The 25,816-nt window shown below is 42.9% G+C and overlaps 1 protein-coding gene across 2 annotated transcripts in view; it reads left to right on the plus strand.

Moving 5' to 3' along the window:
- MARVELD2 (MARVEL domain containing 2) overlaps positions 1 to 25,816 on the plus strand; it is a 50,424-nt gene that overhangs the window by 16,366 nt on the left and 8,242 nt on the right. For both annotated transcript variants that reach the window (XM_077462474.1, XM_077462475.1), the window contains exon 4: positions 23,225 to 23,376. In XM_077462474.1, coding sequence (XP_077318600.1) covers positions 23,225 to 23,376 — 152 coding nt within the window. The remainder of the gene's footprint in view (positions 1 to 23,224; positions 23,377 to 25,816) is intronic.

A 25,816-nucleotide genomic window follows, 5' to 3' on the forward strand; every position in this document is an offset into this window, starting at 1 on the left:
CATGCAAATGAAGGTCGGGGGGGGGGGGGGGGGGTTAAATGAGGGCTTTGAAAATTACAGGTGCAGAAAAACACAGCAAGAAACTATTTCATTAAAAAAAGATTAAAGCAGAGTTCCACCCAAAAATGGAAATTCCTCTTTAAGGGAAGGTGACCCCTGTCATGCCACATTTGGCATGTCATATTTTTGAGGAGGGGGGCGGAAACCCTATTTTTAGAGGGTTCCAACTCCCACTTCCGCGGCGCCGGAAGTAAGTTCACCTCTCCCCCCTCCTTCTCAGCAATCATCTGTGACACGCCACAGGTCCCAGATGATTGTCCGGCCAGTCACAGAGCGCAGTCACAGTGAGTGCCCGGCTGTGAAACCACAGCTGAGCTCCAACAGTGACAATGCCGGTGCCACAGAGAGGAGGGGGAGACGAGCGGGGCTTTGTTCCCCCACATCACTGGACCCTGGGACAGGTAAGTGTCCGATTTAATAAAAGTCATCAGCTGCAGTATTTGTAGCTGCTGACTTCAATTTTTTTTTTTTTTTTTTTTTTTTTTTTTTTTTTTTTTTAGTCGGAACTCTGCTGTAATTAGAAAAACCAAGTAGAAGTGAAGCTGGCCCCTATTAGCTCAAGATAGAAAAAAGTTTTATTATAAGTATACTGTACAAAGGCTGTTTTATGAGGTAAATGCAAAACTGTACATGTAAGAAAAATTATACTAAATACTAAAAAGAAAATAAATTAATAAAGAAAAAAAATTAATGAATTTTTTTTATTTTTTTTAAGTGTACATAGCACAATATTGTTTGTAAACTCTAGTTTATTTGATAAAAAGATGTACTCGCATTCATTTAAAAAGTAACAGGCAGTAATCACTGCAGCAGCCACTGATTAGTGCGGACCCGACCGATATGGAAAATGTGTACATCTTATGGCCACGCCCTACGCGTTTCCTCATCAAGACGTCATCCAGATCTAATTTTTATAAGTTTTAAATATATTTTTTTCAAATTTTTTTTGTATTTTTCTTTTGAGGATGTTTTATTTTATTTAAGATGTAAACAACCACTTCACGTGCTATGATATATAAGGTGATTGGATGTATTTAGACATTTTGTGGGTCTAACACACTAGAGGGTTCAATATACACATTTTCCAGTGTTTACCAATACCCAGCAGAGGTTCCAACACGGTTTTTATAAAAAAAATCGTTTTCAATTTTTTCTTTATTAATTTATTTTCTTTTTAGTATTTATTTTTCTTACATGTACAGCTTTGCATTTACCTCATAAAACAGCCTTTGTATAGTATATTTATAAAAAAAGTTTTTTCCATCTTGAGCTAATAGGAGCCAAAGCCACTTCTACTTGTTTTTCTAATTCCATACATATTCCGTCTGCAGGGGGAATAAATTGTAGAGGCAGCTTTAACCCCACCGCATATAAAAAGGCATCCTTTGAAGAGTTAAATCCGTAGCGCAGCCTCACCCCATCTTCTTTGTCCGGAACTCTGCTTTAAAGTGGATGTAAACCCTTACAAACCACTTTGACCTACAGGTAAGCCTAGATTAAGGCTTACCTGTAGGTTCAAGAAATATCTCCCAAACCTATATGGTTTAGGAGATATTTGCCCGAAGACGGCCACCGCTGTCTACTGCGCACTGAGCGTGGCATCCTCGATAACGAAGATGCCGCGCGTCTCGGCTCCCGTGCGCTTGCGCGGGAGTGACGTCATCGCGGCTTCGCCGAATGACAGCGGCGGAGCTGCGAGACCCAGCGAGAAGATGGATGCGGCGGACTACAGGGGACAGCGGTGACTTCGCTGGCTCCTGTGTCAGGTAAGTGACACATAATGGGCTACTATGCAATGCATAGTAGTCCATTATGCTTTGCCTTTGCAGGGAATGAAAGAGGAAGTTAACTCATCAGGGTTTACTTCCTCTTTAAGTCCATTATGTAGTTTTTTTATTTTTTATTTTTTTTTGGGAGGATAAGCATATTGTATAGTGACACTTAAAGAGGAAGTAAACCCTCTGGAAAAAAAATAAACACTCTGCAAGACAAAGGCATAATGAGCTAGTACGCATAGCATACTAGCTCATTATAAATTGCTTAACTGAGATCGAATCCCCTGCAGCTGTCCTTGTTCCCCTCCTCCATTGCCGACATGTATCCTGGAGTGACTTCCGGTTATCGCTGCTCCGCACTGGCCGAACCCGCAATGACACCACTCCTGCGCATGCTCGCGGGAGCCACCACTTACGACATGGTCGCCGTTAGAAATGGCATGCTCAGTACACCTGCGCACCGTTGTCTGCGGTGCATGCACCGTAGACATCGGTGCCTGTCTTTTGCAAATATCTCCTAAAACGTGTAGGTTTAGGAGATATTTAATGGACCTACAGGTAAGCCTTAACCACTTCCCGACTGGCGCACGCCGATGTACGTCGGCAGAATGGCACGGGCAGGCAAATGGGTGTACCTGTACGTCCCTTTAAATTTGGCACCGGTTGGGACCCCCGTGAGTCCGGTCGCGCGTCCGCAGACTTGATCACCGCGGGCATACCCACGATAGTCTCATGGGGCGGCTGAACTAGGAGATGTCGTTTGTAAATAGCATCTCCCAGTTCTGCCTAGCAACAAGTGACGCTGATCTCTGCTCGATGTGATTGGAGCAGAGATCAGTGTTCACTAAAAGAAAGCCCAGCCCCCAACAGTTAGTAACACGCCCCTAGGAACACATAACCCCTACACTGCCTCCCACTGGTTAACCCCTTCACTGCCAGTGTCATTTACACAGGGATCACTGCATTTGTATAGCAGTGATTGCTGTATAAATGACAATGGTCCCAAAAATGTGTCAAAAATGTCCGATGTGTCCGCCATAATGTCGTAGTCACAATAAAAATTGCTGATCGCCGCCATTACTAGTAAAAAAAAAAAAAAAAAAAATTAATAAAAATGGCGTAAACATATCCCCTATTTTGTAAACGCTATAACTTTTGCGCAAACGAATCATTCGCTTATTGCGATAATTTTTGTTAAAAAAAAAAAAAATAAAATAAAAATGTAGAAGAATACGTATCGGCCTAAACTGAGGGGGAAAAATGTTTTTTTTATATATATATATTTTTGGGGGATATTTATTATAACAAAAAGTAAAAAAAAAAATTTTCAAAATTGTTGCTCTATTTTTGTTTATAGCTCAAAAAATAAAAACCGCGGAGGTGATCAAATAAACCAAAAGAAAGCTCTATTTGTGGGGAAAAAAAGGGCGTCCATTTTGTTTGGGAGCCACGTCGCACGACCGCGCAATTGTCAGTTAAAGCGATGCAGTGCCGAATTGCAAAAAGTGGTCTGGTCTTAAGCCAGCAAAATGGTCCGGGGCTGAAGTGGTTAATCTAGGCTTACCTGTAGGTAAAAGTGGTCTGTAAGGGTTTACAACCACTTTTAAAGCTGGCTATAGATCATTCATGGTTATGTGGATTGTTAGGGTAGTTTTGCTTTCCATTACTAATAATAAAAAAAAAAAGGTGTGTGTGTGTGTGTGTTTAAAGTATGTAATGCTGGATACAGTGCAAAGTACTGTCCTTGGTGTCCAATATGTTCTTCCTGTTCCACAGTGTTATTATTCAGGAACATATTTGTACTTGCCCAGAGTTATCCCTTTATATCTTCCATATGCTGCTTTAGCACCTGATGATATATTGCAGTTTTTTTTCTTACAAGACGGGTCCAGACATGCAGTGTGTATCCCGAGCTGCTCATAAATTATTCATTATAATATTTTTAGCAAACTTGACAAACATGTTTTCCATCCTATATACATTTTTTTTTTTTTTTTTTTTTTAGGCTTTGTTTTGTTTAGCACCCGCCTGGTATAGTATATAGAGTCAATTTACGGTCATTTTACATGATCTGTATCAAAGTGCTATATAGAGAACTGGAAGTTGGCAGGTCATGTTGAAAATATGCAACCAGTACATATGCCAGTGCTGGTATAACATGAAAACCAACCCAGCATTATGCTCACAGGTAAAATAAGTCCAAATTTGTGATTTTTGAATAATACCGATACCTTTTGCTGTGCGATTTGAGCCCATACAAAATAAATGGGCTCAAGACGCATGCGGTTTGAACAGGAATGCTGTGCAATTCCTGTCCGAATCGCATATGGTTTCCCACACTGCTCCTGTGTGAACCCAGTTTTGAAGCCACTGTTACAAGTGATTTGGACAGGAATCGAACTCCATTCCTGTTCAAATCACATGCGATTCTTTGCAGCGTGATTTGGAGCACATTAATTTTGTATGGACTTAAATTGCACCGCAAAGGTATCAGTTTCTGGTATCTGAGCATTTGCACGAGTACAAGTACTCATGGAAATGCTTAGTATCTGTGCAATCCTAATTTTGAATATCGCTGATTCCTGTGCAAATCAATACACAAGAAGCTGAAAATGTATAGCAGCCATTCATAACCAGGGTACCAAGGAAAGGGTTTCTCCAGACATTGCTAAGGGTTCCTTGAGATGTGGCTGATTGACTTCCCATTTGTTGATGCCTGCAGAGTTCAGGGGCCACCGCAAGAGGCAACAAGGATCATTTTAGCGATCTGTTAAGCTGGCCATTCATTGAACAATTTTCTTGTTCAGTTTCCTTTAGGTTTACCTTTAACTATGTAGTGCAAGGGCCTGTCTGAATACAAATTGAAAGTGTTTAGGTGTGACCTCGTATTATGATTTTGTGAAATCTAAAGGAAAATTATATAATGTATGGCCAGCCTAAGTGTGGCATTCTGGCCACCTCTGTAAGGGGGGCATTTTTTACCACTTTATACCACATTCATTTTAAGAGAGGTTCACAAAACCTGAAAATTAGTTCATAGGTTCCTCTAGGACAGTGTTTTACCGTCACCAAAAACTCCCACAGGTGATAGTTTTCAGGATTGTCTTTCCCATTACACAGGTGCTTTAAATGGCTTGGTGCTTGACAGGTATTGTGTCTTAAAGCCCCTACACACGATCAGACTTTTTGACAACAAACATGCAAATTAGCTGTTTTGGGTCAACATCCGACCGTGTGTACGCTCCATCGGACAAACTTTTTCGTTTTTCATCAGACTTTTGTTGGCTGTGCGAACGGACAAACTTTTTGACAACATAAGTCCGATGGAGCAAAGTCCAATAGTGTGTACACAAAACCATCGGTCTTTTGTACAAAGTACAAACATGCATGCTCAGAACCAATGCAAAAGATCAGACAACAATACAGAAGTTGACCAAAGGTGATGCTGGAGTAATTGAACGTCCTCTTTTGAAGTTTCATCAGTACGTTGAAACGTCACTACGTTCGTGTTTTTTGCCTAAAAAGTCAGGTCGTGTGTATGCAATACAAACTTACGGCCAACGTCCATTGTACAAAAGTCCAGGGGAAAGTTTGTACAAAGTCCGATCGTGTGTATGAGGCTTAAGGGAAATTCTCAAAACGTGGTCTGTTAGGGATACCAGAGTATTGAGGTCAGGAACCACAGATCTAGGGTAAAAATAGCCGATACATAGACTGAAAGTATTGGTAAATCATGTATTTCAAGTGTCAGAACTTTGTTATGTGATGATGGTACAAATTACACTGTGTGCACAGTTACTAGGCAAATTAGTATTTTGACCAAATCATAATTTTTATGCATATTGTCCAACTCTAAGCTGTGTAAACTTGAATGCTTTAGGGAATTGAGCATATCGGGTGATGTGTAATGAGAGAGGGTGTGGTCTAAGGAGATCAACACCCTATATGAAAGTGCATAATTATTGGGAAGCTTTTTTCCTTCAGACAAAATGGGCTAAAAAAAAACTGACTCTGAAAAGTTCACATTTTTAAAGTCTTTCAGAGGGATTTGGCACTCTTGAAATTGCTAAGATAGTGGGGTTTGATCGCAGAACCATCAAATGTTTTTGTAGCATATATTCAACAGGGTCACAAACATGATGTGAAAAAAAGATGCAAATGAACTGCCAAAGATTTAGGAAGAAGCAATAGTGAAACTACCAGGAACCCATTATCCTTCAGTGCTGTTCTATTCCAGAACTGTAACATGCCTGGAGTGCCCAGAAGTACAAGATGTTCAGTGCTCAGAGACATGGCCAAAGTAAGGAAGGCTAAAACCCAACCACCCCTGAACAAGACACATACGTTCAAATGGCAAGACTGGATCAATAAATAACTGAAGACAGATTTCATGGGCTTATGAGCTGAGAGTGATTCTTTATGGGCCTGTGGCTGGATCAGTAACGGGCACAGAGCTCCACTAGGACTCAGATACCAGCAAGGTGTAGGTGGGGTACTGGTATGGGCTGGTATTAGACATGAGCTAAGTGGACCTTTTTCGTGCTGAAGATGGACTCAAAACCAACTGCCAGTTTTTAGAAGATATTTTCTGCAAGTAGTGGTACAGGAAAAAGTCTGCATCTTTCAAGAAGAGCATGATATTTATGCAGAACAATGCTCCATCACATCCATCAAAGTACTCCACTGCGTGGCTAGCCAGTAAAGGCCTTAACCACTTCCGCACCACCCACCGTGGATATAGGTCACTACTTTGACATCAAACACCGGGGTTATAGCAGCAGATGGCTGCCATGACTTCCCGGTCATATCTGCCACTTACCAGAGCCATCAATAGCGACGGAAATGATCCGTTCTGATTGCCTGATGGGCAGGAAGTTGAGTGAGGGCAAGATGGCACCCACTTGACTCTATGCCCTTGGAGAACTGGAGCCCGTTTTTTTTTCTTTGGGGAGAAAAAAAGCATTTCTTTTTTTTCAATTTATTATTATTATTATTACTTTCAAGTGTAAATGTAAAAGTGTCAACTAACGGCAGGGCGGTGCGGCTCTTGTTCTGGGTGGACGTCATAGGACACCGCACCTCCGGTGCGCATGTTCTTATGACATGGTGCGACCCCCGATCTCTGTAAAGTGCCTCTTTAACCATGTGATCGGCTGTGTCCAGTCGCAGCCGGTCACATGTAAACTGACGGTGTGTGACGAGGAGAGCCTGTCAGCAGGATTCTCATCACGGGACAGTTCTAGATGTAATCAGGGCACTGATGATCAGTGCCCTGATTGCTGGAACCTCTGGCTCTCTAATGTAATCAGTGCCCATTAGTGATGCCAGTCAGTGCTGCCCATCAATGCAGATCAGTTCCACCTATCGGTGCCCATCGGTGCTTATCAGTGCCCATAAATACAGAATATAAGTGCCACCTCATCAGTGGCCATCAGTGCAGCCTATAGGTGCGGCATCATCAGCGCGAAAAATTACTTATTTACAAAATTTACCCCAGACCTCCAATGTGACTCTAAACTGGTAACCTGTAGCAATTTTTAAAGTGTCCCTTCTGGAGATTTTTAAGTACCAAAGTTCTACGAACATGTACAATTTTAAAGCATGACATGTTAGATAATGTTACGCCGAGTACTGTGTCTGCTAAAAATGTGTGTGTGTGTGTGTGTGTATATATATATATATATATATATATATATATATATATATATATATATATATATATATATATATATATATATATATATATATATATATATATATATAATGTATGTTTATGGGTTCTAAGTAATTTTCTAGCAAAAAAAAAATAACTTGTAAACAACAAGTGTCAGAAATGGGCTTGGTCCTTAAGTGGTTAAAAATGAAAGAATAATGACGCAGCCCCCTTCCTCACCTGATCTAAACACTATTGAGAACTTGTGGACCCACCTTAAACGGGAGATTTACGGGGAAGGAAAACGATACACATCTCTGAACAGTGTCTGGGAGGCTGTGGTTGCTGCTGCACAAAACGTTTGCCATCAACTGATAAAGAAACTGACAGTCTCCATGAATGGAAGACTTATGACTGTTATTGAAAAGAAGGGTAGCTATATTGGTTCCTGAAAAAAAAAAAATTTAATTGAAATGTCTGAAACGTTTATTTTGTAAATTCTGAGTTGTTTGTTTATTATTCTCACTTTCACAGATGAAAATAAACAAGTCAGATGGGAATATTTTTGTTTTTCATTTAGTTGCATAATTCTGCACACTGTCGGGTGACTTAGCTGCCTGACAAGTTGCACTCCATTCAGTGTAATGAAACCATTGTAATCAGAGCGACGCATTTTACAGGCGTTTTTGATCAAAAAAAAATAGCATCTGAAAAAACGCCTGTAAACTGCCTCTTCTGCAGCCTCATTGTGAAAGCCTGAGTGCTTTTACACTGGGACGGTGTGTGCTTGCAGAACAGGAAAAAGTCCTGCAAGCAGAATCTTTGGGGCTGTGTGGGAGTGGTGACTACACCGCTCCTAAACCGCCCCTGCCATTGAAATCAATTGGCAGCGCTTTGAAAACAGCGCTTTAACCATTTTTCGGCCGCTAGCGAGGGTTAAAAGCACCCCGTTATCGGCCAAAAAGTGGCGCTAAAATCACTGTAAAGTGCCGCTGAAACTAGCAGCGCTTTATTGATACAGCCCTCACCGCCCCAGTGTGAAAGTAGCCATAGAAAAAGGTTCCTGTATTACTTGGAGGCGTAATTTGCAAGCCACACTGAAGTCGCGCTGTGGGCGCCTTCGGAGTCGGGTGACTTTGAAGCCAACCCAGTGTGAACTGAGACTAATAGTTGCCCAATAATTGTGCACACAGATATTCTCCTAAGATAGCCAAAACCTCACACTTACTTTCTTAAATATTCAGGTTTGAAGCCTATTAACATTTTGGAGTGACCGAGAGTGGTTGTTCAATAATGAACTTAAAGGGGTTGTAAAGGTTTGTGTTTATTCACCTTAATGCATCCTATGTATTAAGGTGAAAAAACACCTGTCAGCGACCACCCCTCGGTTTACTTACCTGAACCCTGGAACTTGTCTCATGGGGGACGCGCCTTCTCTCTGCTAGATGGTTCTCAGTCGCTGTTGATTGGATAGATTGATAGCAGAGCAGCTATTGGCTCCCGCTGCTGTCAATCAAATCTAATTAGCCGAGTCCTGCATTCGGTGTCTATGGATGCCGAATGCTGGACTCGGAAGCACGCCCACAAGGTAAACCCCCCTTGTCATTGCTTTACCTTTTTGGTTTGCCTGTCACCAGCAATGTTTTATACTGACAAACATACAGTCATTCCCTTTTAGTTTAGAGCACAAAACAAGTTATTCATCCAATTCTGATTTGTACCACTGATAAAATGGGTATAGAGGTGACTTGAACTGTATCAAGTTGACAATATAATGAGCTTAATTTATTGACCTTAAGCGTGCAGGTAATAACAATAAACCTACCAGCCTAATGGTATTTTGGCATAGCCTGTCATCGCATAGGGGAGCAAACCCTTTCGCAGTCACCACCATATGTCTGAAATGAGCACTGTTTGGGGCCTGCACATGGGTGTAGTTAAAATACTTATATTAACGCTGGATCTTGCTGCCAAAAGCTGACCAGAAACCATGTAATGGCACGTTTAAACGTGAATACCTCCATACAGTATACCGTAATTCTTCATTCACTACAATACATTTGTGTATGTATTTATACATGTGTACACGCACTCAGGAGTTCAGTATGCCAACATCCTCATCTAGACCAATGTTTTTTTGCGTTTTTTTTTTTAACACCTCTGAACGCTGCTCTAAAGTAGAGCTAAACACTGGTATGTGTATGGATACCTAGGGGTCGATTTACTAAAACTGGAGAGTACAAAATCTGGTGCAGTCCTGCACAGAAACCAAACCGCTTCCAGGTTTTATTGTCAAAGCAAAGTTGATTGACTACCATTCAGTAAATCTCCCCTATTGGCTACAATGGTGCTGTGTTCAGCTCTGTTTAAAAATGAAAAAGAAAAAAAAAAAACTATAGAGTAGATCTGTGTTTTTTTGTGCCCCTTTTGCATTACCCTCTTAATAAACAAACCACTCCTGTTCAGTACTGTGCTAAAACAATTTGCAATAGATCCTTGAATGATACTGATTAAATCCTAGCATTCTATAAATGTTATGCATGTCGATATGCATATATACAGTATAATCCTGCTACTTTTTGCATTTTAATGTTTGTGCAAATCTAATGTTCAAATAAAATCTCCAAGCCTTTATATGCGTCATGTAAGCTGCTGGCTGGTGTCACAAGTGGGTGATTTTTACAGTGTGTCAGTACCTGAATATGCACTGAGATGTATCATGGGGGATGCTCTACAAATACGTTAATGACCAGTGAACAATCTTGCAGCTTTTAGTCTGGACTGTATATACCTGGAACATGAGAATAGTAATTACTCCCAGGAATGTGCGGCACATCAGCAGGGGGAGATAGGCTTGTAGGAATGTAACCTAGTCAGTGCTAGACTTGTTCCTTCTTGTACAGTACTCATGCTGCAGTCACCTGCTGATTAGTTGGGTCTTTATGTTCAGTGTCTTCTGAACCCAGTATATACAGATGATGTATACGATGATTTGCTTGTGACAATTTAGCATATATGAACTAACTAAGTTATAATGACTTTTTGCTAGTGCACAAATACTTCTAGGGTTCCTTGGCATTTGTTTCATATTGGTTGTGGAAAGGTGCAGGGTTCTGCCACCTCAACCTGCACCAATTGTGTATGTGTAAGGACACAGGGAGATTACAGTTGCTCCTGGCAGACAAAAGATAGGGAAGTCTTTCAATGGTTGTGATTTATGGAGAGAGAGATCTGATTATTTTTATTTTTTTTTGTTTCTGGGAAGATAAAAAAAAATAAAAAATTTGAAAAAGCCAAATGATATTAAAATGCTAGTCAAGCTTAGAACTTTTTAGAATGGGGAAAAATAAGGAGGACTGTTGGGTTTTTATTGCTATCCCTGTTAAGCCAGCCATACATGGGTCACAATTCAGCTGGTTCAGCAGGGTTTGGCTGAAATTTCCATCCATGTATGGGTAGGGAGGTTGTAAAGAAGTCGATATACTGTAGATAAGTCACTGTATACTGACGGCAGGGAAGTCTCCCCACTGTCAAAATACAAAGACTCTGGGAAGGATTCCCCCAACCACCGTGTGTGTGTGTGTGTGTGTGTGTGGTAATTGGGTCCCTTTTTTTTTTTTTTTTTTTTTTTTTAATCAGCCCTCTAGTTGAATGGATAATAAAAATTACTCCTTTTTTTATGGGCAACTTTAGAGAGATTTAAAGAAGGACTCCAGGAATGAGATTACTTTATACCGTTACTTTAGGCCAGCTTGGCTAAAACAAATTATGCAGATGCTTCCTTTCTTGTGACCAATGGTGAATCTATAATTTTACTTTTTTTACTTGCTACATGCATGCAGTGGCATCCTCTTCTGGTGGGTGCTCCCTCTATGTACTTAAAAAAAAAAAAAAAAAAAAGTCACCAATTGGCCGAGGTGGAGATTGTGATGTCATTTACTTAGACGGAACCTTGTGTTCATTGAAAGAAAAAAAAATTATCCTCCTGAGTGCCTGGGGTGCCTCAAAGGGAAGTCACTGTTTAATGAAGGTAAAATTTCTGCCATGGCTGCAAAGCATAGCATCACGACCATGGCATTTTAACAAAAAACATATTTGATATTTTTTTTGTGGGGGGGCGCCTGTCCAGTAGAGGCTGTACAGGGCCTCCTGATTTCTAACAGCACCCTTGTGCACGCGCATGCACATGGCTATCCAGAGTGACTTTAAGAAGCGCCACCTAGTGTGGCACATGTGACCATCAGGGTAAACCCACTGCGGACAGTTGATTGTAATCAGCGTGAGAGGTAGGGTCACAGTGCAACATCAAGTTCTGCTACAAATTGGGGAACATGGTGCCGGAGACGCATGAAATGTTGGTGCAAGTGCACGGGATGGAAGCCATGAGCAGATAATGCTTTTATGACTGGTTCAAATGCTTTTGCGACGGGAAGGAAATGACTATGGATGTGCCACGTTCAGGTTTTCTGTCTGTGTTGTAGGATCACCTTCACTTTCTTTCTGGTAAAACGTTGGCAAGACAGGAGGTGAAAGTAAATCTCAATAATAGAGACTAGGATACCCGTAAACACCTGACGGGGGTTCCAGCCCAACCCCATGCTATCTGAGTGTGGGGATGTTTTTGGTGGACATACTGTATACTTTTAGCTCCCAGCTGAAATTAAAATGTGCAGATAGGTGTAATTGGACACAAGCACAATTTTTTACCTTTTCAGGTATTTACCCAAAAATATATTCAAGCTATAGTTTAATTTGAGGGTATGTACATCCAAATCAGAGGAAGGTTTTAGGAATTAGAGCTCTTAAAAGTCATCCCCGCTTTTTCAAGGGACCAACAGTAATTGGGCAATTAAATCAAAAGCTATTTCATGGCCAGGTGTGGGCTACGCCTTCATTATTTCTTCATAAATTAACCACTTCAGCCCCGGAAGGTTTTACTCTCTTCCTGACCAGAGCACTGCGCTGCTTTAACTGGTAATTGCGCGGTCATGCGGTGCTGCACCCAAACAAAATTTCTGTCCTATTTTTCCCACAAATAGAGTTTTCTTTTGGTGGTATTTGATCACCTCTGCAGTCTTTATTTTTTGCGATATATAAATGAAAAAAGACCGAAAAATTTTGAAAAGAAGATTTCTGTTTCGTTCATTGACGGACACAGCTCCTTTTTAATTCTTGACCTTAAGGTTATCACGCCACCTTCAGGAGAGGACTAGGCAGAACATGTAACACATGTTAAAACAGCAAGACAGCACAGCACCACTCAGGGGGTGGTCCCTCTGGCTATAACCCCTCACCCTGCTTCCTGCAGATCCAGTTTTTTTCTGCCTAGTGTAGGAGAAGGACCTGACTCTCTTGGTCCTGGGAATTTTTTCATTTTTTTTTCTACAATTTTGATCCTGTGATCTACATTCAATCGGGCTGGGTGACAGGCTGCATAATATAGATCCTTGTAGTCTCCCCAGCCTGGCCATGGAGCATGAGCAGACCCTACACGCTTGGTCGGCCACGACATGCCCCTTCTGCTCCAGGGGCGGCTGGTGAGCTATATGCTCCGGGGCACACATATAACTGGGTTACTGCTGTCCATGTCAGTGTGCTGTGGCCAGCAGCCATCCCATACTGCTCGGGTGATGAGTCTGTGGTGGAATGCGTCCAGCAATCCCGACAGGAGGGGTAAGTACGGCTCTCCCTGCCTGTGCTGGATAGAGCAGCTGGGCATTCCCTGGGAGGTCAACTAGGGGGTCTCTCACTCTCCCTTTCCTCTTTCCCTGTCCCTCATTCCCTCCTTGCCCTGCTGGGACCGCTGTGTGACTGGGCATGAGGTGTTGTGTATGTACCTGGCTGGGGGTCCTCCGGGGGGGCTCCAGGCTTTGGCAAGGTTCTGCGCTGGCTGTTCTGTTTTCTTTTCTGCCCCTTTTTTGCTAAACTGTGAGTTGTTTGGGCTGTTTTACATGAGGAGAGGCCGCCGCCATTTTCTTGTAGTCTTATGCATTGTTTGTGCCGTCAGGCATTTTCTAGAAGGTTCGGCAGCCATTTTCTTGGTGATTTTTGCTAGGATGGCCGGTGGCCATTTTCTTGTAGCCTCAGTGCGGTTTACCTCTAGTGCTGGTGTCTGTTTGTTTGTTTACCTCAGAACAGCACGGTTTTTACTCTGGGCACTTTGTGATTGACACAGGGCAGAGCGGTCAGTGGAAGCACATCGCAGCACTCAGTTAGGGTGGTAAGTCCTGCAGGGGGGCCCCTCCGTCTGCTAGGAGGGTGGGATTTGTGTACCTTGTCTTAAGTCCCTAAGTTGTGACAGGCTAATGAGGGTTGGTCAGCATGGAGTCAGAAGCTAACGCTTCTTCCCCAGACATCCCTGTTATTGCAACTGGCTCACCTGCTAAAACTTTGGTGCCCTTGGACGCTCTGTCGGTGGTCCTGGAGAGCTTTGTTGCCAGGGTGGAAGCGGCATGTGGGTGCAAGGGGGGTAAAAAACACCCCCTGCTCCCCGTCTTCTGGGGAGAGCTCTGATTCAGACTCGGGCCCCGCAGTGACTGGCAGCCCCTGTTCTGACGTGTCGGAGAATGCATACCAGCACCGTTCGGACAGTGAGACTGACTAGTAGGAGCACTTTATTACTGTGGTGCTGGATACCCTGAAGATACAGGATGCAGCAGGAACTTCTGCTGAGGTGGCGGTCCCTTTTGGGTCTTGCAAAATGGCCCGCACGCCTAAGGTGTTTCCGTATTTAACTTATTTTGATAAGTTCATCTACAAGGAATGGGGAAGCCCGCAGCGGGCCTTTTCAGTCCCAAGAAGAATGACTGTGCGTTACCCCTTTTGCCTCCTGAAAAAATGGACGTCTCCTCCGGTCATTCACCCCCGGTATCCAGGTTAAATAAAGTAACCACGATTCTGGTAGAAGGGACTCCTGCCTTCAAGAACCCTGCCGACAGAAGGGCCGAAGCAGTAGCTTGGTCCATATTTACGGTAGTGGGGTCAGCATTACGACCTGTGCTGGCCACGACCTTGGTGTCGCAGACGCTTACTGAATGGGCAAAGTTGTTGCACCATGAATTGGAGAAGCAACAGTCTCCCCTGGTCTGCGTAGAGCTGGCAGATCAGTTGGTGCATGGCCTTAAGTAGGTCTGTGATGCGGCCCTGGATACGGTCCCCCTGCTCTGCATCAGTGGCTCTCCCTTTTGGACTGGTGTCAGCATCCCGAGTCTTTACCAAGGTGTTAGCTCCAATTCTGGCACTGTTAAGGCAACGTGGGATCGCAATCGTGGGTACCTAGACGACTTCCTTCCGAGAGCAGCTTCCGCCTCAGAATTAAGGGAGGATGTAGCGATCGCCATGCAGACTCTCCGGTAGTTTGGTTGGGTGCTGAACCTAAAGAAGGCGGTGTTAGTGCAGACTGAACGCCTGGAGTACCTGGGCTTACTGTTGGACTCCTCAGAAGCGAGAGTTTTTATCCCTTCAGACAAGCTGCAGACTCTTCAAGCTGCGGTGAGGTTGTTGGTAAACCGCAGGTGGTCATCACTATGCTTCTGCATGCGAGTTCTGGGCCTCGTGGTAGCCATTTTCGAAGCGGTACCATACGCTCGATTTCACACTCGAGTCCTACAAAAGGAGATTGTCAAAATGGGACAAATCTCAGTTTTATCCCTAATGTTTTCAAATGGCAGTTTCTGAAGCGCCGATAGCACCAGATTCAGATCCCACTGAGGTAGTGGAGGTCGAACTGGAGGGACTACATGTTGAATCCCTTCCACAAAAGTACCCACCAATGAGTGAGTCACCAAGGGACATTGGAAAAAGGCAGCCAAGGCACCATCATGTCCCTTGATGGTGCTTAAGGCAAGTTTCTGATCTACTCCTCGGTGCAAAAACAGCAGGATCCTGGAAACTATATAAGTGCGGACGCCACCCCATCTCCTCGCACATGGAGATGTAAGATTTCCATGTACAATGATAAATCTTTCGAGAAGAAGACTTCTGTGTCCTCAGCATAGTGAAAATTACCGAGTCTGACCTCGGTCCCTTTAGCACCTGATTTTCAACAGCCATGCCGTTTAAAACCAGCGACTGTAAAGCAGGATGAAGTATCTGACCCTGCGATAGAAGGTCCTCTCGCATCGGCAGCCGCCAAGGAACATTTGCCACCAGTCATACTGAGCTGGAATGCATCCGGATGCAACAATCATTCCCCTGGGTCCAGCATCTGAGGACATAAGTAGTCCGCCTGACAGTTTTCTACGCCCGGAATATATACGGCCGACAGGGCCGGCACGTGCCGCTCTGCCCACTGGAGAATGTGAGCAACCTCCTGTGCTGCAGCTGAGCTCCTTGTTCATCCTTGATGGTTGATGTATGCCACTGCTGTAGCGTTGTCTGACTGGGTCCTGATCGGATGCCCTTGTAGCCTCCTTAACCATGGAGAAGCACAGCCTGATCACCCGAAGCTCGAGCACATTGATCGGCAGTTGTGATTCTGCCTGCGACCAAAGGCCCTGGGCTGAGTGTACTCCCAGAACTCTTTCCCCCACCCCCCCCCACCCCCAACCGGTCAGGCTGGCGTCCATTGTGATCATCGTCCAATGGAGAGGAAGGAAAGAAATCTCCCGGACCGAAGGGTCGGAGACCACAGCCACCAGAGAAGGACTAGCTGGCTTACCCGAATTTGGGTGATCAATTGATACTGCACTCGGAGGGGCTAAATGCAGGTGCTAGCAGATATATGGGCTAATCACGCTGACGAATTGTTTTTGGGAACCCTAAAATACTGGAGATGCTAGTATAGATCTGATCAGATCAGCTATTGATCCGTTCAGACACTATACTACTAAATGAGTGGTATGGTGTGTGCGTGGGTGTTGGAGCTACTGGCACAAATCTGACGATGCCTGGGGTGATGCAAACCCTAACTGACACCATAAAACCCAACTTATTTCACCCATGTCACCTGTAACACTAACACCGTGATCACTGGTGACTGGGTGATCAAGGGGTTAAACCTTTATTGGGGGGGGTGCCCTAAAGTTACCTGGGCCTACCATTAACTGCCCTAATGCTGATTAGTGTCACAAATGACACCAGTACAGTGATCGGTGAAAAATCTGACAACTGCACTGGGTGACACTGACGGGGAGTAAAGGGGTTAACTGGGGGGGGGGGCGATCCGGGGGTGACATGTACCTACGTGTACTGGTGTCAGTGTAGTGTTGGTGCAACGTGCTGTGAGATGTCTCCTCTTCTCTCTGGAATGAAAAGAGTTCCACGAGGGGAGATGACATCACTTCCCCTGCCTGTGTTTACACTTACAGGCAGGGAAGGATTTCATTCACTAGAACCGATCAGCGGGTCTAAACCATAAATTATTAGCCTAGACCTGAAGATTGATCTGTTCTGGAATGAATCCGATGGATAGTGTAGTAAATGTACGCAACACAGTCGGCAAGTGGTTAAGCAGGTAAAAGGTTTGGAGTTGATTCTAAGTGTGGTATTTGAAAGCTATTGCTGTGGACCTACATCATGCGTTCAAATGAGCTGTCCATGCAAGTGAAACAGGCAATTGTAAGGCTTCAAAAATGAAACCAATCCATCAGAGAGATAGCAGCAATATTAGAAGTGGTCAAATCAACAGTTTGGTACATTGAGGAAAGAAGAATGCCCTGGTAAGCTCAGCAACATAAAAAGGCCTGGACATCCATTGAAGACAACAGATTGTAGGATCCTCTCTCTGGTAAACAAAAACCCATTCACAACATCAAAGTCTACAATCAAGTGAAGACTTCACAACGGCAAACACAGAGGGTTCGCCACAAGGTGCAAACCATACATAAGCCTGAAGAATAGAAAAGCCAGATTACTGTAGACTTTGCAAACAAAAAACATCTAAAAAGCCAGACCACTTCTGGAAAAGCATTATTTGGACAGATGAAACTAAGATTAATCTGTACCAGAATGACGGGAAGAAAAAAGTGTGGAGAGGGCTTGGAACAGTTAATGATCCAAAGCACGTCATCAGTAAAACATAGTGAAGGCAGTGTGATAGCATGGGCGTGCATGGCTTCCAGTGGCACTGGGTCATTGGTGTCGTTTATTGATGATGTGACAAAAGCAGCCAGAGGAAATCTGCAGTGTTTAGAGATATACTGTCAGCCCAGATTCAGCCAAATGCAGCAAAGTTGTTTGGACTGCGCTTCACAGTACAGATAGACAATGATCCAAAACACACTGCAAAAGCAACCCAGGAGCTTTTGAAGGAAAAGCAGAATATTCAACTTCAAGACCTAAAGGCAGAAAGACTCACAAAGAGCAACTGAAGACAGCTGCAGATAGACTGCCAAAGCATCAGGGTTTGAGACTTCAGGCAGTCATTACCGGTAAAGGATTCTCAACAAATTTTGTTAAACGTTTTTATTGAGGTTTGAAAAACATAAAAAGAATAAACAGGTGTGGCTTGAGGTTATCGGTATTCGATTGTCTATAACCGTAGTTGATGGGGTTTAATTTTTCTGCACATTAGCTGTATGATGTGCATAGAAGGAAGATAATTTAGTATCAGGTTTGATATGTGGAGTAGGGGGTGTTTATGGAAGGTTGAGCCTATCTCGTGTAGTTATTGTCGTGGTTCTCAATTGTTTCACCATAGCTCCCACTATATTATGTAAGAATGTTACAGTATTCATTAGTTGTACGGAAGTGTAACCATCATGACCATATTTGAGTGAATTTTGAAGGGGGTGTCTCTTGGCTGGTGGATTAATTCCTCCATTTCCGCTGTTTTGTTAATGAGTCGGAACCAGTCTTTTAAGGAAGGTGGTTCCATGGATTTCCATTTGGTGGGGACGCACATGTTTGCTGCCATGATCATGTGCATGGTTAAGGATCTTAGGTATGAGCATTTGGGTGGGGTCGATATGTGTAATAAAAGTTGCTTAGGGGAGTATTCCAGGGTGTAGGTAGTAATTTGTTGGGTAATTCCAGAATGGTTGAAGTTTGTGGCAGGACTGATTCTCAACAAATTTATTAAAATTAACGTTTTATTAATTTGTCCAAATACTGTACATTTGAGTCCCTGGAAAAAAAGGGGGGGCTGTGTATAAAAAATGGTTGCAGTTCCTAAAATTTGTACTTGATATTTATGTTCAACCCCTTGAAATAAAGCTGAAAGTCTACACTTCAAATTAATTTGGATTGTTTCATTTTACTTTTATTTTGGTGGCATACAGAGCCAAAAATTTTATGAAGAAACCAAAGAAAATCAATCCTCATAAGGAGAACTCTCCATAGTTGTATTTTATGGGACAAACATTTGAAGTTCTTTAGTAATGTATGTCAATCTAAAGGCCCATACACACGATCAGACTTTTTGACAACAAACATGCAAATTAGCTGTTTTGGAGCAACATCCGACTGTGTGTACGCTCCATCGGACAAACTTTTTTGGTTTTCATCTGACTTTTGTTGGCTGTGCGAACGGACAAACTTTCTGGCAACAAAAGTCCGATGGAGCAAAGTCTGATCGTGTGTACAGAAAACCATAGGACTTTTGTACAAAGTACAAACAGACATGCTCAGAACCAATGCAAAAGATCAGCCAACAATACAGAAGTTGACCAAAGGTGGCGGTAAAGAGCAGAAAAACCACATGATTTGGTGAAAGTTGGCTGAAAAAGTCCTGCTGTGTGTATGCAATACAAGTTCAGGGCCGACGCCCTTTGTACAAAAATCCAAGGGAAAGTTTGTACAAAGTCCTATCGTGTGTATGAGGCTTTAGAATGAATCCTCAGATTTTACCTTTTTTGTTTGCTATAAAGTCTTATTTCTATGGTCTACAATCAAAAACTGTATATTAGTAAATTATAAGTTTATTAGATGATTTGTGGTAAGACTGCCATGTGCTAATATTTTCGTGTAGAAATTTGGCACAAGCCTTGCTTGAGTATGTTTTGCAGTCTCCATTCATCAAGTCCAACCTGTTGTGAGTGATGTGTTAGTCCTTCAACATGTGGGAATTGTCTCTTAAACTATAGACATTGGCTAAAGTAGTATATGTGATGGAGGGTATTATAACAGTTTTAAGTATTTTGAAAAAAATGCTCTCAGGAATATAATTAAAATACCTGTTGATCCTGCCGATCAAGCCATTTTAAGTGTTCTTTGTAAATGGTAACAATGATCTCTCAGATACTCGCTCTTTCCCTCAATTCACGCCCAGACTGCCTATTAGTGGCTGGCTATGCATAGTGAAAAACTGACAGCACTCAACAGCAGCAGTGTTTGTGGGAATTATCCTTAGACCGTCAGCTTGCTGTTCATAGAACTAGAAGGAAAAAAGGGAAGCATTTTGCTGAATTTTGATAGTTATCCTCCAACAGTCTTTGTAATAGTTTGTCAGTCTCTACTAGTCTTTTATAATGGGCATGGAAAAATAGGGGCATGTCTCTGCCATCTTCCTTTTTTAACATGTCCATTATGAGTAAACCATGCCCATTGGATAATGTTTATGTGGCTAAGTTTTTGACGTGGACCCTGTTACCCTTGTTCTGGGTTGAGTTCTCTGTTGCAGGAGTGTCTATACTGCTGTTTCAGTGGGTCTGATAAGCATATAGAGCTTGAAAAGGTTAAGGACAATTGTATTACAGCCCGTACAGTCTTGGATTTTGGGGCCCAGGTTGTTTTTTTGTTTTTGTTTTTTTCCCCCCTTTCTTTCTGGCAATTTTGTTTTTCTGTGGCAGAGGTGGATACACAATCACTAGCTTGAGTAGCTACTTACAGTGCCTTGCGAAAGTATTTGGCCCCCTTGAACTTTTCCCCCTTTTGCCACATTTCAGGCTTCAAACAAAAAGATATAACATTTTAATTTTTTGTGAAGAATCACCAACAAGTGGGACACAATTGTGAAGTGGAACGAAATCTATTGCATATTTTAAACTTTTTTAGCAAATAAACTGAAAAGTGTTGCGTGCAAAATTATTCAGCCCCTTTACTTTCAGTGCAGCAAACTCACTCCAGAAGTTCAGCGAGGATCTCTGCATGATCCAATGTTGTCCTAAATGACTGATGGTGATAAATAGAATCCACCTGTGTGTAATCAAGTCTCTGTATAAATGCACCTGCTCTGTGATAGTCTCAGGGTTCTGTTGAAAGCACAGAGAGCATCATGAAGACCAAGGAACAATCCAGGCAGGTCCGTAATACTGTTGTGGAGAAGTTTAAAGCCGGATTTGGATACAAAAAGATTTCCCAAGCTTTAAACATCCCAAGGAGCACTGTGCAAGCGATCATTTTGAAATGGAAGGAGTATCAGACCACTGCAAATCTACCAAGACCTGGCCGTCCCTCTAAACTTTCATCTCAGACAAGGAGAAGACTGATCAGAGATGCAGCCAAGAGGCCCATGATCACTCTGGATGAACTGCAGAGAACTACAGCTGAGGTGGGAGAGTCTGTCCATAGGGCAACAATCAGTCGTACACTGCACAAATCTGGCCTTTATGGAAGAGTGGCAAGAAGAAAGCCATTTCTCAAAGATATCCATAAAAAGTCTCGTCTAAAGTTTGCCACAAGCCACCTGGGAGACACACCAAACGTGGAAGAAGGTGCTCTGGTCAGATGAAACCAAAATCAAGCTTTTTGCCCACAATGCAAAACGATATGTTTGGTGTAAAAGCAACACAGCTCATCACCCTCAACACACCATCCCCACTGTCAAACATGGTGGTGGCAGCATCATGGTTTGGGCCTGCTTTTCTTCAGCAGGGACAGGGAAGATGGTTAAAATTGAGGGGAAGATGGATGCAGCCAAATACAGGACCATTTTGGATGAAAACCTGTTGGAGTCTGCAAAAGACCTGAAACTGGGACGGAGATTTATCTTCCAACAAGACAATGATCCCAAAGATACAGCAAAATCTACAAAGGAATGGTTCACAAATAAACGTATCCAGGTGTTAGAATGGCCAAGTCAAAGTCCAGACCTGAATCCAATCGAGAATCTGTGGAAAGAGCTGAAAACTGCTGTTCACAAACGCTCTCCATCCAAGCTCACTGAGCTTGAGCTGTTTTGCAAGGAAGAATGGGCAATAATTTCAGTCTCTCGATGTGCAAAACTGATAGAGACATACCCCAAGTCACTTGCAGCTGTAATCGCAGCAAAAGGTGTCCCTAGAAAGTATTAACGCAAGGGGGCCGAATAATTTTGCAAGCCCCACTTTTCATTTTTTTATTAGTTAAAAAAGTTTCAAAAATCCAATAGATTTCGTTCCACTTCACAATTATGTCCCACTTGTTGGTGATTCTTCACAAAAAATAAAATGTTTATATCTTTCTTTGTTTTGAAGCCTGAAATGTGGCAAAAGGTTGAAAAGTTCAAGGGGGTCGAATACTTTCACAAGGCACTGTACGTTACGCATTGTCACTGGTGGTTCGCATGTAAAAAACAAAAAGGAAAATACTGCGCTACACTCAATAGATGAGCTGCTGATACTACAATAAGACAAATTGTGTAAAGAAAGTGATAAGGATTTAAGTACAGCTCTGAGTAACTAGTGATAAATGTAATAATGCAAATATAAAAGTGACAGTGCACAATTAAACATACATTAATGACATTGCCTGCAAAGCAAGACTAGTATGCAAAATGGTGAGACAACATATGCATAAACATATTGAGAACCTAAATGTCCATTAAACTGTGTCAAGAGACACTTAGATGGGTCCAAAGTGAAAAAAAGTAATTTTTCAAACGGTGCAAAATAGGTGGGTATTCGGACTTCCAGTCAAGGATGACCGACAGAGGTGTGTATTCCATTCAACGAAACAATATTCACCATCAAGTGAAGGTAATGGGGTACCCTTACCTGCCAGCAGCAGAGAGCCAAACAAGCAAAACTGCCTGGTTCCCTACTGCGCATGCACAAGTCGCGCTGCACGTCTTCACTGGTCCCCGTTGTGTTCTGGGACCTGTGTGTTTCCCAGAACACAATGGGGGGGGGGGCGGGTGGGTTGGGGGGGCAGGCATCTGCGGATATTCTATGGCTATCTATGCCCGAAAGTGCTATCTGCACCCCCTTCCCCCCTGAAAGGTGCCAATTGTGGGGGGGAATCCGATGAGCGGAAGTGACACTTTAGGGTGTAGCTCCACTTTAACATCACAGGAACCAGCATGTGTATTGTACAGCAAATAGTGTGCTTGTGTTGTATGCCAATACTTCAATTTTAGCTGCCGTCGGAGGGGACAGGTAGGGGGGCGGAACGAGCGCCACCAGATTACATACAGTGAGAATCTCTTGTTTACTTGACGGCCTCTGTAATAGGAAGTCCCGTTACCTGGGCTTTCACTTTGGACTCATCTAAGTGTCTCTTGATGCGTTTTAATGGGCCTTTAGGTTCTCAATATGTTTGTTTGTGTATGTTGTCTCACCGTTTTGCATGCTAGTCTTACTTTGCAGCCAATTTCATTAAAGCATGTTTAATTATGCACTGTCACTTATATGTTTGCATTATTACATATATCACTAGGGTCTCATGTGTAGCTAGCCTTTGTGGTTACATAGAATCTATTGTAGCCAGCTAAATCAGATCTTGTTACTGGAGTTTCCATGAAGTGAAAGAAGCTTGAATTCCAATTTACTGCTAATCGCAAAATCCAAGTGTGATTTAAAGGCCCATTGATCACCACATCAGTCTGTGTTTTAGCATCTAATGGTGTGTTTTTTTTGTTTTGTTTTTCTCGTTATTTTAGCACAATGTGTCTTCGGGTAATGACCATATGGTACTGGATGGCCCAATGCAGCAACGAGCTAATAAAGTTGGTGACATGCGGCCTGAGCTGATTAGCGGATATATTCCAGCAGGACATATACCAAAGCCCATTGTCATGCCGGATTATGTGGCGTAAGTATTGATGAAAGCCATTTTTGCATAATCAGTTTGTATGTGCCTGACATTTGATTTTTTTTTTACATGTGCTGTCCTCTAACAGTGTCAAATGTGTAAGTTGTACATTTAGAGGGGAAAGCCATGTTATTTCACCTCAGCAATATCGCCAGGAACCCCAGGTAGGTGTTTAGGGGCCAGTTCATATTTGTGCAGTGCTTTTTTGCATTGCATTTTGGGCATGTTTACTTTCCTTTTTAAGTTCACAGCCATTGGACTCCATAGTATGTGTGTGTTTTGATGAAAGAGTTTCAAAGATACAGCATGCAGGACACAGTAAAATGTACAGATGTGGATGGGGCCTAAGAGTACCCTGTGACCTTAAAGTAAACCCAAGTAGTTTACCTGTATAGGTAAATGAGCCCATGCAGGACAAACCAACCAATTGTTCTTTAGTACTTTCAACGTTCTGACTGGACATCCTTCAAAACAGGCCACTTGTGCACGCGGCAATCAGTGGTGCAGTGTGTCCCTCGGACACGGCGCATCACTGATTTTGGTAAAAGAGCCTATGACGTAGGCTTTTTACCATGTGATCAGCTGTGTCTAATCACAGCTGATCACAGTGTAAATTGGAAATGCCACTTATCGGCATTTCTCTCCTTGCACTGATAGCGTGTGAGGAGAGCCCATAAGCGACTTTGCTCAGTGCGGGTATCTGCACTGATAATCAGTGCTGCATGTCAGTGCCCACCAGTGATGCTTGTCGGTGTCATCAGTGCAGCCTATTAGTGCTTGTCAGTGCAGCCTCATCAGCAAACATCAGTGATGGAGAAAAATAACTTATTTCCCAAATTTTGTTACAGAAACGTATTAGTCTATTTGGAAAAAAATGAAAAACCCAGTTGTGATTAAATACCACCAAAAAAAAAAAAAAAAAAAACCTTCCTCAAAAAAATGATAAAAATGTCATACGGGTACATCGTTGCATGACACGCAATTGTCATTAAAAGTGCGACAGCGCTGAAAGACTAATGTTGGCCTGGGCAGGAAGGGGGTGAAAGTACCCTGTATTGAAGTGGTTAACAAAGGAGCATACATTTCACATTATTATTTATGCTAACAAAATTAGTGTGTGCTGTAAATTGCTCCCAGTATTGCTCCTGTTTCTTCTTGCTGGAGCCATTTTGTTGAAGCCCAAAGCAGTCCCTCCCTTATTGGAAAGTCCTCCCTCTCCTTGGTTCCAAAAACTGTCACTTTCTGTGTAAAATATGTGCCAGCCTTGATTGTATGTCTTGGCTCAGCTAGAGAGGAAGGTTAACAGAAACTTTTACAGTGCTGAAGTTCACAGGCTGCTGCAGCTGAGGGAAAAAGGAGAGAATATCAGCGGGATAAGATAAGAGACTATTCTTGTAAGCACAGGGATATCAAGCTTATTTATCTCGTGGAACAATTGAAAGAAAACGGCTTCACATAATATGTTGAAAATGTGTTCTTTCAGATACGGACTCTCTTGCTTGAAAATGATCTAATTTAAGTCAACCAAAGAGCTGCTGAACCGGCAGGAATTTGATCCATCTATGGACAGGCTGATTGTACCCAAGTCGATCCATCGATCAGCTTGGGTACAACCAGCATGTCTGATTACTACCATGCAATTATTGCCAACAGCTGTAGCCACTAGCGATTAATCATTGTGTGCTCCCGTCAGAGAAGACGATAGCTCCGACAGAGGGATTCCTGTATTTTATTCCTGGTTGCAGGAAAGAAACCTATAATCTTCTCGATTTTCTTTGCAGGTTGCAGGAAAGAAATTTGCATAATCTGTTGCCTTTCTTGGCCTCTACTCATCTGCTTTAACTGGGTAATCTGCAAAACCCAATGTAGCCTTGTGGACTAATATGCTGTTTGTAAAACCCAGACCTCCCTTAGACCCCTTTCACACTGGGGCATTTTTCAGGCGCTTTAGCGTTAAAAAAGCACCTGTAAAGCGCTTGAAAGAAGCCTCATCTGCAATCCTAATGTGAAAGCCAGAGTGCTTTCACACGGAGACCCCTTTCACACTATGGCTTTTTTCAGGCGCTTTAGCTTAAAAAAAAAAAAAAGCACCTGTAAAGCACCTGAAAGGAGCCCTAGTGCTTTTTACACTGAGGAGCTCCGCTGGCAGGGCATAAAAAAAAATCCTGCAAGCAGCTTCTTTGCAGCGCTTTTGGAGCGGTGAATACACCACTCCTAAAGCGCCCCCTCCCCATGAAATCAATGGGAAGAGCCTGCAAAGTGCTTTTGGCAGCGCTGCTTTGTGGGTGCTTTTAACCCTTTATTTGGCCAGTAGCAGGGGTTAAAATCGCCCCACTAGTTTAAACGGCGCTTTACGAGCATTTTTCGGGGCACTGGCAGTGTGAAAGGGCTCTTAAAGCACTCGGGCTTTCACATTGGGCTTCTTTCAAGATGAGGCTTC

This window comes from Lithobates pipiens, unplaced genomic scaffold (genome assembly GCF_037356315.1).
Source record: "Lithobates pipiens isolate NorthernLeopardFrog02 unplaced genomic scaffold, aLitPip1_a1.2 Scaffold_3, whole genome shotgun sequence".
Classification (NCBI taxonomy): Eukaryota; Metazoa; Chordata; class Amphibia; order Anura; family Ranidae; genus Lithobates; species Lithobates pipiens.